The sequence below is a fragment of the Cavia porcellus genome, unplaced genomic scaffold (assembly GCF_034190915.1).
Source record: "Cavia porcellus strain 051 isolate PalLab524CR breed Dunkin Hartley unplaced genomic scaffold, mCavPor4.1 scaffold_18, whole genome shotgun sequence".
NCBI lineage: Eukaryota > Metazoa > Chordata > Mammalia > Rodentia > Caviidae > Cavia > Cavia porcellus.
In genome coordinates, this window is record NW_026947501.1 from 51,979,453 (window position 1) to 51,997,193 (window position 17,741).

The following is a 17,741-nucleotide window of genomic DNA, read 5'->3' on the forward strand; positions in this document are numbered from 1 at the left end:
TGAACTAAACTATGAGACCTCATACAAGCACTCAATTTGTCTGAAAATGGAAAGATCTACTGCTTCCTGCTGTTGTCTGGAAAATCACTGTTAAAGGAGCACCCTGGCATGAAAATACCATACAAGTAAGCCTAGAACTTCTAATGGACATCCTGCCTGACACTGTGATGGTAATCAAAACTCAATTTCCTATTTATACAAAATAAAAAGATGACTGACCAAAACAACAGAGAGCCACAAATGGACTAATACCCCGTTTTCCCACAAAGGTGGCCTACGCCTGGGATCAAAGTCACCACAATCTAACTCATAAATGAAAAGTAGACGTGAGAGAGCTCCTGGGTTCCTACTACTGCATCTCATGCCTGATCAGGATCTATTCCACTGTCTAGCAACTATTCTAAATCTGTGCTCAAAATAAACCAATCCAGAAGACTAAGTCCCCTCTCCAGGGATCCAACACACTGAAATATCTCTCTTTGAAGATATACAAATAGACACTACTGAAGGAAAGCCTTATGAGGGCGACTGATATCTATTGGTGCTTATATACACCTACTCAGGCTGGCCCAAGAAATTCCCTATGGAAACCAAAAGTTTATAGGGCCCTGCTGCAAGAAACCATTCATAGATATGGCCTCTGCTTGACCTTTGGCAAAGACAATGGGCCTACATTTGTGGAAACTCAGACTAGCAGAACTATTAAAGATTAAATGAAAACTACCTACAGCACACAGGCAACAAACTCTATAAAAGCTGAGAAAATAAACAGAACTTTAAAGTAAATTCATACCAAATATCACCAGGAAACACACATCCCATGGGTTGACTTACTCTCCAGGGTGTTATTCAGCATGAAAAGTTCAACCAAATGCACTGGAGACACACCCTTAGAAATCTTATATGGAAGACCACCACCTATTATCTTCCATGGAGACTCCTGCCAATTAGGTAACATAACCCTACAGGGACAGCCTGTGCAATTAGAAAAGTCCTTGAAGGCTCCATAAATATTTAACTAAAAGAACCTGCAGACACCTCTACACACATATATAACAAAGACAACATGATATGGATCAAAAATTGAAAAAAGGAATTTCTATAACCTACATGGAAGAGACCATACATGGTCATACTAACTACCTCTGCAGCTCTTAAAATTTGAGAAATTCAGCCTTAGATCCAATATTCCAGAGGTAAAAGGGCCCAGCCAGACAATTGCTGGAGAATCTATCCAGACCAGACAGCTCCTCTGAAGCTCACTCTGAGCAAACAATGCACTCAAAGCCCTACTCTGGTAACTCCAGAGGCTGACCAATCTATGCATGACTGAACCTCAAGGACACTGTTCATGGGAGTGTTCCATAGGTGAATGTGTGACTTTCCCTTGATTTTTGCAGCTTTTCAAATTTCTTACCCCAATCCTTGCTTCCACTTCAGCTTATAAATATACCTGATATTATATTGTCAAACTTGGATTTTGTTTCCCATTCTTCTGCTGGCTGTGACCTTTGCCTTAGCTCTGCAGATAGTTACCCCAAGAGAATAGCAGCAATTCAATACGGTCCTCCTTATTCTACAGTTAGCTGAGCAAACTGACCAAGATGTGACAAGTTTCCAAGGTGCACTGGACATACTCCAGGGTCAGATTAACTCTTGCCAAAATAATGTTACAGAACTGACAGGCCCTTGATTTATAGATGGTCACTTGAGAGAGACTAGAAAAGAGCATAGGAAAGACAAGCCACATACTCGTGGTGAGAAACTTTCCAATGTTGAGAATCTTGGTTAGGACCCATCCTAGGATCACTGACAGCCATAAAGCTACTACTCCTAGTTGAGTCTTATGTACTTAATTAGCTTACTTGGTTTATCTCAATTCATATAAACTCTATCAAATTCCAAAAGGCAAAGATTCGCAGAGGTACTGAAGAGGGGGAAATAAAATAGAAAATGCTCCCCTCCCAGGATATAAAATGATGTTGGTTCCCTGATGCTATAAACTGGCAGTATGCTTCTGTTTTTGTTTTTCTGTTGCCCAAGTAACCTCCAGTTTAACTCAGTTTCTGTTACTTCTATCTCAGAGAAACAGCTGATCACTGTGATGCAGAGCTGTCCCTATGATACACATTGTAAGAACCAGTTCCCTACTGACAAGCCACCCTTCTTCTGTCCAAGAAATAGGAAGGGCCACACATGATACCTGAGTGTAAGGATACAAAGGGCCTGTTCATAACACCCTCAAGAAATGCCTGCCTGATAAACATAAGGTCCTGAGTTCAATTCCCAGTACAAAAAAGGAAAAAGAAATGGAGCTATTATGAACTTACTGGTTTATGGTCAGTCTCATTGCATCTGTCTGTATTCTATCAAACTCACACTTTATGCCTGTTATAGAAGAGGACCCCACAGGGATCCAGAGACTCAAGAAACACATTTCTGTTCCTTGGTTACTCTACAGTAAGCAAAGGGAGGAGAAAACAATTTGGACAAACAATAAAGTGTTCTGTCTTGAACTGTCATTAAAATTGACTCTGAAGTGGGCTGGGCCCAGGACGAAGCTCTGGCTTCGTGGAACTGGAACCAGAAGGTCCTCTCTGCCCACTCTTCTGGAGGCAACAAGGAGGCTTGAGCTCATGGGCTCTGCAACTGCTGCCCAGCAAAATGACTTCAAACTCCATCATCACCCTGCCCCTGAGTGCACCCTGGTCACGTGCAGGGTCACCTACTGGTGGTCATTAACACAGCGGTACTGGAACCCCATGGCCTTCAATCTCTCCTCCAGGATCTTCACGCTGCCCTCACCACAGGACTCCCTAAAACAGAAAAACAAGTTATCAGCAGTGAATAAACAAAAGGAGGAGAAGAGGACAAGGGAGAAGAAGAGGCTGACTCCAAGCTGAACGTTTCTGTAGAACACCTCTTAGAGGCAACCTGGGAAAGTCTCTGGTCCAAAAAGTACAGTTTCCAGTGAATGCGCAGCGTCTGAGAGGGGGCGCTCTGAAGACACAACACCAGGTGTGAGGCTGAGCTGCTGGAGTCCAGGCAACATTACCCAGAACCTACAATGAATCCTGTGTAAGGGTAAGAAACTGCTCACAGATCAAAAGTAATTAGAATAAGGAAAAGGAGGGAAGAAGAAAGAGAAAAGGAAAAGACATAAATTTTTGCATATATATGATAGCTAAACTGACTAATGCTACGCATTGTATTCGTTATTAGAAAAGAACAGTTAATACTCCTCTGTTTAGATCAATTTTACATGCCTATATCTGTTAATCTAAGCAACATTCCTAAAGGTAGCATTTCCCACCCAGAAACATGGGCCGGTGGTGTAGCCCAGGGGCTGCATGAATAAGGCTGTGACCTACAGTGAATTAACAACCTGCAGTGAATTAAAAACCAGTACACCTTCTGAGTACTGGAAAATAGAGGAAAAGCAGCACTTACTCCAAATCTCCCATCCCACATCCCTAGAGAGAGCTGCTGCCAACACTCACATGCACCGTAGCACACACTTATCCACACTTTTGCTATGCTGATTTTTGTTATACATAGTTAACTCTGGCCCAAAAATTGTTAAGGGGGAAATTCCCAGAACAAATGATTCATGGGTTTGAGATTGCCCAGCATTCTGAGTAGCAGGATGAAACCTCTCCCTCACTGTCCTCTTCCACAGGACATGGATCATCCCCTGGTCTATCATTGAACCCACCACTGTCCATGCTTCCTGTTTATTAGTCACTTAATGGCCACTTTGGTGACCAGATGGACTGTTATAGATAGCAGTCCTTGAGTGTCAATAATCTTCTTGCGGTCAATAATGGTCACAAAGCACAACACTAGCAATTTCATTCAGTTTGGTGTTTTGTTTTGTTGTTTGGTAACTGGAATCAAACTCAGGATATTGTGCTGGCCAAGCAGCTGCTGGACCACTGAGCTACATCCCTGGCCCTGTGATTTCGTTTCAATTACTTTTTTCTCATAAGAGTAGCTAACATCTATTTAGCAATAATTCCTACTACAACACTATTTTATTGACTATGAGCTCCTGTTATTCCTAAAATCTGAGCAGCCCAACACCCCTACCTTTTTGGCTCATGACCTGCAACTCTGTTTAACCTGTGGATTAAACTTCCAAGCGGGTATTCTGACCCGTTGTGTAAATTCTCCCTCAGCAGACATGATGAACTACGATGATGAAAAATTGCAATTTCTTACTGGTCACTGCAGGTAATGTCAAAGATCAAACTTTCTCTAATAGACACATGTAAAAAAATAGGAAAGCCTAACTTCTATTCCAAGAACAGTTTCTCCCAAAAAATAAGAACACCACCGTGGATTTCTCACACATCAGTATCATTTGTCTTCAGAAAGGGGAAATGCTAATCTTAGTAGAACTTGAGTAATATGCAGTTTTCACATTCACTGCAGTCCATTGCCCAAGAACTAAAGAAAATAACACCCATGATATGGTGAGTCACAGAGGAGGCAGGGAACAGATATGCTGGCTTCTCTAGGGACACATATGTAATGGCACATATGCTCCTGGGTTTGGGCAATTCTCTCCTCCATGGAGCATCAGTGCTCTGAAGACCACGGCCTCAGCTTGCAGCCAGAGCCTCACTTCGGCTCCTTCAGGCCATGGTCTCATTGAACATTTCTGAACCAAATAGATTTAACTTATCTGGTCTTCCATTTGTGCCTGAAATGCCCTTTATGGGAGAGAGACACGAGTTCAGCTTGCACTTATACATAAACTCAAGAAGTTTTGCAGAAAGATACAAATCTTAAAACTTTCTTCCCCAGGTTATCTGAGACCCAGTGGTGTGGTTGATTATTCAGTGAGAATAAAACCTTCATCATGGAGTCCTTGGGCGGATTCTAAAGAGCCTGATAAGGGTTTTAGGGTTTCAAATGACCAGAAAGAGGAACTGGCTTTGAACCTCACATATGCACAAGGAACTTGCCTATCCAAAGCTGCCCAAGTCACTCAGAAACAAACCCTGCACTCCCTGGCAGGATAAAGGAGGTTTTCCCTCTGGGATCAAAACTGCCTAGTGGCACTCCTAGAATGCTAGGCCTGTGGCCCTCATTATCAACCCCACCAGAAATAGAAGACTGGCATTTCCCCCAAACTGAAAGTAGAAAGTGGACGTAACTATACCATATCCAAGAAAAACATGATCATCCTCATGGATGGCACCAAGACTTACACATTAGGTCCCTCAATATCATGCATGACCCAGATTTCAATTTGTGTGACTTTATCCTTCTGCAGGTATGGAATTTCAAAATCTGCAAAAAAACAGAGACAAAGGGAGTCATTTTTGTTTTTGCCCTTTGCAGTGCATCCCCAGGCCCCAGCCTGGAAAAACATTGCTAACAGTTCTAAGCACTGGAAAACCTATGCCACCCGTTCCCTCTCTGTCACCATGGGAATCAAATTACCCCAGCAGTCAAGCATTAGATTTTCAGGCTTCATTTCAGAGCTGAGACTCTGTGACCAGGGAGTGGGCGTGGGGTCGCAGTACTGGCTCTCGGTCTCCAAAAGTTGGTCATCACTGTTCTATAGCAAGATGATTCTTTCTCTTTTCATTTTTAGTTGATTTGCCAGCTGCTTTTCAAAAGGGATTGTTTCCTAACTTTTTTTTTCAAGGCACATTTAATTAATATCAGAAGCGTTAGCATGAAAGGCCCAAATCCAATGAAGGAATCCATCCCCATTATCACCAAAGACGTTGCTGTTAACAGGTGTCAGTGGGATGGACTGGGGGCCTCCTAAAATAATGCAGCGGTCTCCTCACTGCGGCCCTCACACAACCCAGCTGTGAAATGAACATCCACCCTGCTTCAACAGGTAAGCCTGAAATGTGACAGCATTCCTTCACTCCTGTGTCATCCCTAGTTCAGATTGCCTCACTTCTGCAACCATTCGAAGCACAAACCATTGATTAAACTACATTGATTCAGGCACCATTAAGTATCACAGTGCTCTGAGCTAACTAGTTAAATATACCTGCTACAGTACCAATATCTGTCACTTCTGTCATGACTAATAAAGGTGCTTACTTGCAAATAAACCCATTGAAGGCGAAATTCCCCTCATTTGAGATACAACCCAGAAACACAACAGTGCTCACGAGGTCCACAGTCTCAGTGGCGAAGCTGATACACGGTGTCCCTAAGTCACTGCGCTCAGTTAATAACAATTACATACCCCATCTTGACACTGAACTGGGATTTCACATGCTCAGTTCATGATTGGAAATATTTAGGTTTCAGTCTTCTAAACTGTCTGAAGACACAACAGGACACAGAATCAAGACTCCTGTTCCTCCCTCTATTTTCTTCAAACAGAAACATTCCTCCAGTGTCTACATGTTTCAGAAGGGGAAATTTTCAAAGTTGGCCTCTTCTTCAGAATCATCCGAAGACTCAGGCCTCTGAGGCAAGGGGAGGGGAAAAGAAAAGAGCAGAAACACAGGCTCGTCTGGTAAGGTTACAGGAGCCACTACACGCTGGACAGTACGTGAGTGTATGTATTCTTTCCTCAGAAAGCCTGAGCCTTGGTGTGTCCCTCCCCAGGTTTCTCCAAGCGCGACTGTCAAAGTCCTGACCAGGGAATATGACTGATTTACCAGTCAGGCAGAAGCTTCCACGTTCCTTTCCAGCTTGTTCTGGTTGGTCTATCGCCTGTTCCAGATCACCTTTCATGTTTAGGGAACACGTGCTGACCCTGGGGTTGGCCACTGTGGATTCCAGCGGGGCAGCACTGGCTGCCAGACTCCCTTGAGGTACTGGGCCGCACCGTGCACACCTGTCCCGTGGTGGTGGTCATTTCTGTTTCCCGGCGTCAGACTCTAGCTGTTGGTGCTTTAGCTTTTCCTCACCCTGCCTTGAGCCAGTCACACCATGTAAGATCTGCGTCCTTGGCTCCAAAGCATGAGCAAGGCTTTCTGTTGCATCCATCCTAGGTCCACTGCGCTCTGCCATAACTGTGAGCTCTGTTTCACTCCGTGGAAACTCTCTGGGACCTTTCTGGGAAGAGGTTCTTCGGTGGTCACTTTGAATCTGAGGAGTCACCTCCAGGGTGTGACTAGGTCCCCTGGGGACGTAGGTGCAGGAGGCTGGGTGACAGATGGGGACCTGAGGCATAAAGGTGCAGCTGAAGTCCTCCAGCGGCCTCAGCCCAGGGCTGGCGTCTGGTAGGGCCCCTTAATTTTTATTTTCAGGTTTCTTTTTCACACATTTATCAGCTACTAATGGTTTAGCTGTATAGACAAGGTGCAATCACCAGGTCCTTCAAGTAAACCTGAATTTACAAAGGCAAGCATTACACTGGGGACTAGGCTAGTTCTCTTTAGCTTCCACTCAGAGCAATTAAATAAATACTTTTTCACCCTCCACTGTATTCACTGGTGCTGAAGTGCTTACCCTTTGACAGGATAGGCTCCTTTTGACTCTGAACCATTCAACATGACATAGATCACCCCAGAACTATCTCTGGAATACTGCAAGAAGAAAGAATCAGAGTCATGTTTTAGCAAGGTAAAAGATGCCTCTTTTTCTGTTAAGAAATGACCTCTTTTTTAGTGACAGTTTTCAACATGGGAAAATATTCAAATGGTTAAGGAGAGAGGAAACTGATGTTTTTTGCAAAGTCAAATGATTTTTTTCTTGTCTTTTTGAGACAGGGTCTTGTTACACAGTTCAGGCTGGCCTCGAGGTCACTATGTAGCCCAGGCTGGTCTTGAATTTGCAATGATCCTCCTGCCTCAGCCTCTTGAATGCTGAGATTACAGGCATGCATTACCACACCCAGTAACCCAATTGTTTTCAAATGTTAAAAATTCATTTACTCAGTAATTCATGTCTCAGATTCTAATTAAAAGATACTGTGAACTACACAACATGGTATCACTAGAGTGAACTAGGTCAAGCTGCCACAGCAAAAGCCTCAAACTCTCAATGACTTTAAACAGAGCCTTCAGCATGCACTGCCTGTTTACCACATGCTCATTGGGGTCTTGCTCAATGAGTTTTCCTCAGGGGCCAACCTGGGGAAGTTTCCACATCTGTAAAGTCATCATCATCAGCAAAGAACGTGATGAATCACTGACCAGTTCTGAACAGTTTCCACCCAGGAGTCACAGTGCCTGCCTCTCAGATCTCACTGGTGGTGTAAGTTGCATGTAATTAGCAAGCCATGGGTGCAGCCGAATGCTTGGTAAAGAGCACTAAGAGTCACCTCAAGCACTGTGCACCAAGATGTGTGTTGCAGCATTATAATTAATACCAAAATATAATAACCAATTTAAAACAACCACAGGGTACTTACATGTCTGAAATAGTAATCATCCATTAGCAAAATTCTATGCAGTATCTGCAGCAGCACAGAAGCGTTTGCCTTCCAAGCAAAATGCAAGACCAGATGGGCAGAGTACAGGCTCTACTAGGTTAAAAATAGCAGCACGGGGATGTAGCTACTTAGTACAGCACTTGCTAGCATGGGCAAAGCCTCAGGTTTGACCCCTAGCATCATAAAATAAGCAAATAAATAAGCAAAAGTCTAGAAACTCCCAAGAAAGTGAGTGCTGAAGAAATCACCAGTTTGGAATACTAATGGAGCATATAATTTCCCTCCTAAAATTTTATACCAGAATAAAGGCCAGATGAGAGTGCTCTAGGATCACTGAGCTATACACTGCTGGGTTTGCTCTCTAGAAAAGTGATGCCCAATATTAGCTGCACCAAAACAACGGTGCCATCCACGTCTCATTGCTTCCAGATAGTACAAACAAAATTAATTCCTCAGTGCAGAGGTCTGAGGAGAATGCTAAAAGGCTTGTGGTAAGGGGGCGGCAGGAGTATGCATGAGTGTCACTTATATTTTCTGTAATTTGTCATTCTCTGGCATGAAAAGTCATTGTATTTTCTTTACTATGTCATGAAGAACACATTTAAAATAACTTAACAGTAGCTAGGTAGGGCAACGCACACCTGTAATCACTCTGTAGCTGAAGCAGGAACATTGCCACGAGTTGGAGGCCAGACTGGGCTACATACAGAGTTCAACGCCAGCCTGAACTACACAGCAAGACTCTGTATCCAAAAAAATTCAATTTTTGGACTTAAGCAGTAGAGCTATTGCCTACCATGCATATCTTGTGTTGGTCCTCAAACCATACACACAAAAAATACTAATAACTTAATACAAAATGAATACTTACCTGCTAAGGTCCAAGCCCTCCACCCACTGCAGACATATCTCTTTCATGCCTACACTCCCCAGCATATTCTAAGGCCTCACAAACTCAAAATCTGTGGGTCCTGTTCTTAGTTCCCATTGTAGCAGCCGGAGAAGTGTAAGAAGGCAACATGACGTCCGGCACAGCGCCTAAGGAGAACTGTGGCTTCTTCACACATAGCATTGCTATGTCCCCTGGGTTTATATCATGATCCCACCATCAGGAGATGACACAGCCATGGGCTCCCAGCCCTGTGTGCGGGGCTCTGGCAGCTGCCACCGTGCCTGGCAGGAACCCACACTCCGGCAACACCCAAGAAAGTGGGGCTGCCAGGAGAGCACAGCCCACAGCACAATGCCTCCCGACTTGAGGGGACCCTGTGCTTAGCTCCCACCTTCAGCCACAGTCTAGGGTTTAGCCAAATCCTTCACCCTGACTAGCGATTGACCCAGGGTGCACCCCAGATCACCAAAGAAGATGGCACCAAAGGGATACAATACTCCTGACGGGGTGGGGAGGGAGCACGCTGGAGCCCACCAAGTGTCCATCTGCCTCCTGGTCAGCACACTGGATGCTTCGTCCTCAGCAGCCAAGCACTGAGCTAAGGATCCAGCTCTCTTTATTTCCAATCTTTACTTAGTCATGGCATTTTACAGCCCTTGAGAACTGTCACTCTGGTGACATTTCCTACGAAACAGATCTATCTTAAGGGGCCTATTTCTCAGTCTTTAGCCTAGCCATAGCCTCCCTCCGTCTCCTCTTCCACTAACATAAGTTCATGAACATTCCTGACCCATCCGTCTGGATACTACGTATCCTGGGGTCTTTCCTGAGGCAAGGATTACCCAGTTTTACATAGCAACTAAAAAATGACATGAATTTAATATTAATAAACAACTACGACATAACAGAAATAATGACTATGTAATGTCCTTATCGCTAGGTAACATTTACTGGATGCTTTTTCTGTGTCAGACACTGCACTAACCTTTACTTTGTTAGCTAGGCATGGTGGTACATGCATGCTACTCCAGTACATAGCGGGTTTGAGGCTGGAGGATTGCTGGACTGAGTTTACTCACAGGAATGTAGCAAGTTCAAAGCCAGTCTGGACTATATCAGGAGACCCTGTTCCCCACCCAAAAGAAAAGAAAAGAAAAGAAAAGAAAAGAAAAAGATGAAAAGGAGTGTGTGTGTGTGTGTGTGTGTGTGTGTGTGTGTGTGTGTATTCTTTTCTTGAATTCTCCCGACTTTATGGAGCAGCGAGAATGGATTAGGATGCTGCAGAAGTGAAAACTGAGGCTCAGAGGAGTTAAGCAGTGGCCTGGGATCCCGGCTCTGAGCCCTGCTCCGTCTTCACAGGTCGCATGGTGCTCAGCCACTGCAGCTTACCTGCATGGATGCCCTTTTCCAGTAGGAATCCACAGCATTATTTTCACAGTCTTCTGACGTAGGACAGGATTGGTAATCAAGTCCAATAAATAAAGTAGACAAACACATTTCTTGTCAAAGATTGCACAGCAAAGAATGAATCTTTAACATTAGCTGGCTCCAGGTTAGCCTGCATCCTGCACAATGTGTACGGATCATTAACCCTTCCCCAGCCTCAGGCTGCCACAGTGGAAACTGAGAGCAGGAAGGCAGAGCAGTGCCAGCAGAGACTCAGCCTCTGAGGCTGCTACCTCACTCTGCTGCCGTTTCCTTTAACCTCATTTCTTCATATGCTAAAGTGGGGACTTTTTTCTAGCTAATGTTTCCTTCTTATTGGCACAGGTTAGCAGTACATAATTAAGTTACTTATGAAGAGAAATTGCATGTACCTAACACATCTTCATTCTTTTTTCTTTTCATCCCTTTCTCCTATCCTCCTACCCATCCTTCCATCTCCTGGTGCCCTTCCATGAGACTTCCTTGGTCTATTGCAAGAATTAAGTGAGTTAATATGCATAGGGTGCCTAGACTAGTACCTAACAAAAGATAAGTGGTCTCTACCTACTACCATGTTGGATTAATATCAGAGAGTTTGGGAGGAAACCAATGAGATAAACACATATGAAAATTCCCAGTACAAATGGCAAATGCATGGTTGTAAGGGCTCTTGCTTTTTCATGGGATGTGCAGGAGTCTTACCAGAGGCATTTTCCTGGCGACACCAGCTTAAGAAATCTCCAAGCCGACCATACAGAACATCACACAGCGGCATAAAGCGCCGCGCATTCTCTGAATAGCTGGTAACGAGGAGATGGTTATTTTCCCAGAACAGGGACTGAGGGGAAAGAAAATGAAATATAAAGGTAAAATCAAGCCAGACTGCTTAGGCACAGTATCATCCAGACAAGTCAGGCTGCCCTTTGCTCATTCAATGCTGGCTTGCTGCAGAAAGACACAACTTTCTCTTTTGTTATCTTTCTGTACCGCTACTGTCTCTCCTCCCTTTATTCCAAGGGTACCATGTAAAGGTTAATTAACTCTTTTCCCAGTAGTGCAAAATCCTTTAGTCCATGTGGTAAAATCTTTGAATTAAAAAAAGATGAAAGAGCTCAGAGTTGCAGTGCACATATCTAATTCTGGTTACACTGGAGGCTGAGGCAGGAAGATGAGAAGTTCAAGGCCAAGAAGGAAAAAAATCATGGGACTTGGGTTAGAGTCTTGGAATCCTGGTTCTGTTGTACACTACATGTGTGTTCTTGAGCAAGACATGGCATGAAATTCTCCAACTCTTGGTTTCCACATTTGGAAATTGGAGAGCATGTGCCTTTTTCCCTCACCTACAGCTATAATTAAGATGCTATGCAACCACAGAGAGCATTTCCTGGAATGTAAAGTCCCTCAAAAAATGTTGTTTTTCTAGTCCACCATTAACAATGTCTTCATAAACAGTACAGATGAAAGCATTCCCTGCCCACTGGATCACCTGACACCTAGTCATTGGATCTGCCTAGTCATTGGGCTCCATGCAGACTGGACAGTCTTCAAGGAGAAGCTGGTTTTCACTGTTACATCCTTACCCCTTAGCACAATCCCTGGCACACAGAAACAGCCAGGAAGTATTTACTGAGCTAATCAGTAAGCCTACAAAATCTCCCAGAGAGGAAAGCAAACATGATGCTTCCCGAACCTTTTACCAAAAGGGAGGCACTGAGGTTCAAAATATAAATGGATCCCTCAAAACCACGTTTATGATCTATTTCACTCTATGCTCCACGACTCCATTTATTTGCCTTGATAACTAACACACAATGGAAAAATCAGGTTAAGACTGATTGTGTTAGAGAAATAAAAAGGGTATCTGTCTTCAGAGCCAAGGTATGATTCTAAGCAAGCATTTTACGTAGATCTCCTCATTTATTTTTATTTATTAAACCTGAGAGCCCAGATAGACTAGAGACCTGTGGTTTTCTTAGAGAAACTAGGACTGAATAAACACAATAGCGAGGACCACTTGCAGAAGCAATGTCTCCTGAAAGAACGACACCAAGGGTTTTGTGAATCATTAGAGCTTGGGCTCCAGGGCCAGTTAGGATAGAGGTCATTCAGAACTGGCCAGATGTGGAGCCCGGTGTGAGAGTTCTGGCTAGATCCCGAAGTCTTTGTGGAGATTTCTGTACTGACTTGCTGACTCAGGAAAGCACTTTTGGTCCACAGGTGGCCAGCAGACCCAGAATCTCTGCTAGAAACAAAACTGCCTCGGCACCAGCAAGTATAGTACCATGCCATATCCCAGTGTATCACCTGGTGTTTCTTCAGCTCTGCAGGCTGCTGGGGGCAGCTGACCCCACTCCTTGCCTGTGCACCCTCTGTCAGATAAAGAAAGAGGGCAGTGATTTATCTGAGATGGCTGTGATTACCTTGTCTCTGGGAATGGAGTGCCTAGACAGGTTAATGAAAAGGTCATAGTCCGAGGGGAGCACAGAACAGGGATCTTTGTCCAGCACCACTTTAAAGGCTTCCCAGATGGCTGTGCAGTTCCTGTCCCTGTGTAGAAGTACAGGTCAAAAATAAAACAAAAGACATCACCATATGCTGTGAAATATTTCCATTTCTTTAAAGGTTCTGCAAGTGATTCTGTCACATGCTGACTGCAGGACCACTCACATGAAAAAGCCAACACACGGTTCAAGCAGCAGATGGAGAAACCAGGCACTGGCAGTGTCTCTCAGAGGCACTGCATGGATTTCTCCAAGTTAGGGATATAGTTTTGCCCCAAGGTCACAGTGGGAAAGGTTATAGACTAGAAGGTGATGATGTTAATAAGCCACACAGCCTCAAGGAATCTTTTTCAGTCCCTTTTCATTGCTGAGGATGGAACTCAGGGCTGCACACATCCTCACATCCCCAGCTCTTGTTCTTTATTAAGGCACAAAAGCGGGGCCAGGCTTATTATCCAGGTCCATCTGGGCTCAGGGCTGGGCGGGACCAGAACAAAAGACAGCAAAACCCAAAGCCAGCACCAGCAATCTGGGCCAGGCTTTGCCTCCCAATGTAGGGAAAGCAGGCCCTGCCCTGACAGAGCCTCCAGCTCCGCTTTTAAGAGCACTTCCCGAAACTGTGGTCCTGTTTCCTTTCTACACTGGGTGGAGCAATATTGATGTTCCTTATTCTAGCCTCTTTTTTTATTTGTCTGAAATGAGTCACAATAAAAACAACTGGCACCTGAAAAGGATATTATGAAAATGGAAAAAGAGAAAGGGTTCCCAAGAAGAAAGAAAAATCAGTAAGCAGCACGGCGCTGGTTAGAAAGAGGAACACTTGAGAGTTGTTCCAACGATGGGATCTGAAATTCCTGAAGCGCCTGGACTGGAGATTCTGGCTGCAGACTGAATACTGGGGTCTGAGGTCCAGCTAAGGGGGTCATTCACACTCGTCTCTCCAGCTGTGGCTTCTAGACTGACACTTTCCAACTATATACTCACATACTGACATCTCACCTCTGGACCACACAGTGCACCTCACCTGGAGACCCCGAGACACACACACACACACACACACACACACACACACACACACACACACACTCATACACACACTCACAGAGCCTGGATTGCAGCTCCGCTGCTCACCTAACCCGCCCACCTTTAGCCCCTGTCTCCCTCTCCACCACCGCCGCTCCTCACCCCAACTGCGGGCTCAGCAGCGTGATGTACTCGGCGCAGCGCCCCAGGAAGATGCTCCGCAGCTGCGGGCTCGTACCCTCCCCGCTCCACCGGGCGCCCGCCGCCAGCTCCAGAGACAGCAGCGACAGCAGCGCGAGCAGCCGCAGCCCTGCGGCCGCGCATTCCCACGCCACCGCCATGGAGCAGACTTCGGTACTTGCGGACGCCGCCCACTTCCTCCGTGGCGCGGGCGGTTCCCGGCGCTGGTCCTGGGCCGCCAGCTCTGCCTCCTCCGCTGCATGGCAGGCCCAGGACAGCTGGGAGCATCATCGCCCCAGCAGGACCATGGCTTTTGCATGGTGTCCTCCAGGGTGACACCAAAAAGACTCCAAGTGGCTGGATAGGTGACAGAATTTTATTCTTCCAAAGAAACATGTTTTTCTGGCTCCAAACTGTAACAACTTTTCTTAAGAGCCAATCACAAGTAGCTCTTGTTTTCGGCACACCATAATTCCCAAAACTAATACTTCTTGAGTTGTTGCCCTGCACCAAGCACTGGACTCACCCAGTGCGCGTTTACAGTCACTGTCTCCTGGCTGGGCTTGTAACTGTCTGTCCTCCTTTTAAAGCTAGGTAAACTCAGGACGGAGAGTAAGTCCACAGTGTCACTCACGGATAGATGCAATATCCTGGAGACAATGAGCTTAACACAGTCACCACGGGGCCCCCGTGACGACAGTCCCTTCAGAAAGCTCGGGACACTCCACAGAACCGTCCCATGACACCCGCTGCGACAGTCACTTATAGAGGGCAGGAACACATTTAAATGTCAGAATGAAGGTCTCTCGAATTAGCTCAAATTGATGAAAATATTTGGCACTGCTTTCAAAGAGAAGTGAAGCCTCCACAGAATACCTCCGCAGGCAAAGGCTAAAGAGAAGCGAGGAAAATGTGAGTGGCTTGCTGCACAACCGCATCTTAGTCTTAGTTCGAGAGTCTGCCTTGCAAAGGGAAGGCCCAGTATCAAGAGCAATGCGCAAAGCCAGAACAGATGCACACAGGGAGAAGCGGAGGCCGTCTGCCGCATGGAAGTCCCAGCTTCACCCATGAGGAGGAACCTCATGCGCAGGAGGTCACCCAGAGCCCTTCCCCACTCCTCGGTGGCTCACCTTGCTTTAGATTTGGCGAGGGTAGGCACTGGGCCGAGCACGGAGGAGAGGGCACTGACTTCCACGCCCAGGGCTGAGAGCTGAGAGAGAGCCAAGAGCAAGGACTGCAGCATCACCCGGGAGGGCTGAGGAGCGGGCCAGGAGAGGCCAAGAGAGGCTCAAAAGGGCTCGGAGGGACAGGGACCAGAGAGGCAGGGCGAGGCCGACAGCAGGGGACGCCGTGGTGCAGGGCAGGTGCCCAGGAGGAAGGGTGGCAGGAAAGACCAGGAAGGCCCCGAGGGGCACTGTGCACTTTCCTGAGATGTTCAAACAAATGTTCCAAGTGTGACTCGGTGTCTGGTTATTTCTGATAAAATATAAAAGAGAACAAATAGATTGAAGGCAGTATGTAAAAATGGAACCAGGATTTTATGATTTAGGAAATTCTGTGTACAGACATCGGTTAAAGTCGGAATTCTATTCCCACAGCTAGGTCATTAAATGAATTAGTTGCTAAATGAGAAATTCTATGTAGTGCATACAATATTCAGAACAAAGAAACAGTCAGAGGATACTCCAGCTTGATGGCTTTGCTATTTGCATGACTGTTTTCTCTGTGTGTTTTTGTTTGTTTGGTTTGGTTTGGTTTTTTGAGACAGGATCTTGCCTATATCATTCAGGTTGGCCTTAAACTCATGGAGATCCTCCTGCCTCAGCCTCCCGATTGTGCATAAGTCTTACATACAATACTGTAATGTATAACAGAACATACACTAGTGTTCCATACAGTGCAATCAGCAAAAATTACAGTACTGTATAAAGTGTACTGTACCAAAAAAGACATTGAGGCTCTAGCAACAAGATATAGGGAACTGTAGGAGAAAAAAAGGCAGGTCATCCATCTGACACTGGGTTGTAATTCTGAAGGCACTGAAGAGAAAGGTCACTAAGGGAAGAATGTCTGTATTCTGATTGTAAAACACGCTGAAGTTAATGATATTGCCAGGTATTCTTCTTTTTAAAAATTCAATTTTTATAAGAATTAAATTGTGATTAAACAGCGAAATGCATCATCATCATTTTTAAATGCATTACAGTGTTTGATCACACAGAGGGATGAGGTATGTGACTCACGGTGTCTTCAGACCGTCTCAGCAGAAGCCAGGAGCAGCTGGCGTTATTAAGGGGAGACCTGCGGAGGAGTTACTCCTCTAACAGTGTGAACCCTGGTTACTCACAAGGCTCCTAAGACTTGAATTAAGAAATGCTGATTAAACTGGACTAAAGGGACAGAGAGGAAGAAAGGAAAGGCTGTTCAGTTCCTGAGACTCTACTGGCAGGAACAGGCTGATGAAACCAGTGAGACAAGGGCTGTGCTGTTAAAAAAAAAAAAAAAGATGATTCAGAGAGCGGAGCTGTAGAGAGCAGACAGAAACCACCCAACAGTCATTCCCAGGCTCTGAAAGCCGGTGAAGTCCACCCAGGTGGACTTGGAAAGGATGTTGCTTGTGACTCCTGTCTTTTGTTTTCTCCTTTTGAATGAGATTTTCTATTGTTATCCCACACCTGTGTCCCTGTTTTGGAGTGCAGGGCTTGATGTCTCATCCTCCACATCTGCAGCTAATAGTTTTGCTCCAGAATGGAGTGGACAGACAGCCAAACCCACATCTGATCACGGTGATTTATGTATGAGCTTTGTGTCTTTTGAGCTGAGACTTAGGTGAGATTTCGGATGAGCTGATGCCATCATTGTCGAAAAGTTTGGGGGACTGTGGGATGACTGAATGCATTTATCCTGTGGGACAAATGTCTCTGGGAGCCAGAAGGTTGACATGACAGGCTGAATAATTCACTCTCCTCACACACACACACATACCCTCAAGATGTCTACATCCTAATCTTTGAGGGCTGTGAATGTAAGAAAATAGTAAGAGATTCTGCTGAAGCAACACATACGCAGATTCAAAACCTCTGAGTTGGACATAATTTATTAATCACAGCAAAAAGTAGCAGTGAGCATCACTGGGTCACTTCCGTCATGCTCTGTCCCCAGATGATTCAAGGGTCAGATGTTACCCCTGCATACAGCAGGCCATACTTGGAAAATGTGCCCCAATTTTTAAAGACTTGGTTGGGGTTTTCTTGTTATTGTTGTTTTGTTTTCGTTTTGAGACAGGATCTCAAAAACGTGATTACCCACGCTGGCCTCAAACTGTGATCCTCCTAGTTCAGCCTCCCAAGTACCAGTG

General features: G+C 45.2%; 1 protein-coding gene across 3 annotated transcripts in view; it reads right to left on the reverse strand.

The window, feature by feature from the left end:
• The window catches only part of LOC100735470 (ADP-ribosyl cyclase/cyclic ADP-ribose hydrolase 2-like), a 31,078-nt gene extending 16,491 nt beyond the window's left edge, over positions 1-14,587 (reverse strand). Inside the window, exons 1-7 of one of the 3 annotated variants that reach the window (XR_010040784.1) lie at positions 14,366-14,585; positions 13,100-13,226; positions 11,382-11,517; positions 10,644-10,696; positions 7,438-7,514; positions 5,217-5,309; positions 2,730-2,816 (exon numbers count right to left, since the gene is read on the reverse strand). Coding sequence is in view for 2 of the 3 variants with exons in the window: in XM_063229882.1 (XP_063085952.1) it covers positions 2,730-2,816; positions 5,217-5,309; positions 7,438-7,514; positions 10,644-10,696; positions 11,382-11,517; positions 13,100-13,226; positions 14,366-14,544 (752 nt within the window). In the remaining variant the exon portion in view is untranslated. Of the gene's footprint in view, positions 1-2,729; positions 2,817-5,216; positions 5,310-7,437; positions 7,515-10,643; positions 10,697-11,381; positions 11,518-13,099; positions 13,227-14,365 lie in introns of all 3 variants that reach the window. The other 2 variants (XM_063229882.1, XM_063229883.1) reach the window with 2 other exon arrangements.
• Between the last annotated feature and the right edge of the window lie 3,154 nt (positions 14,588-17,741).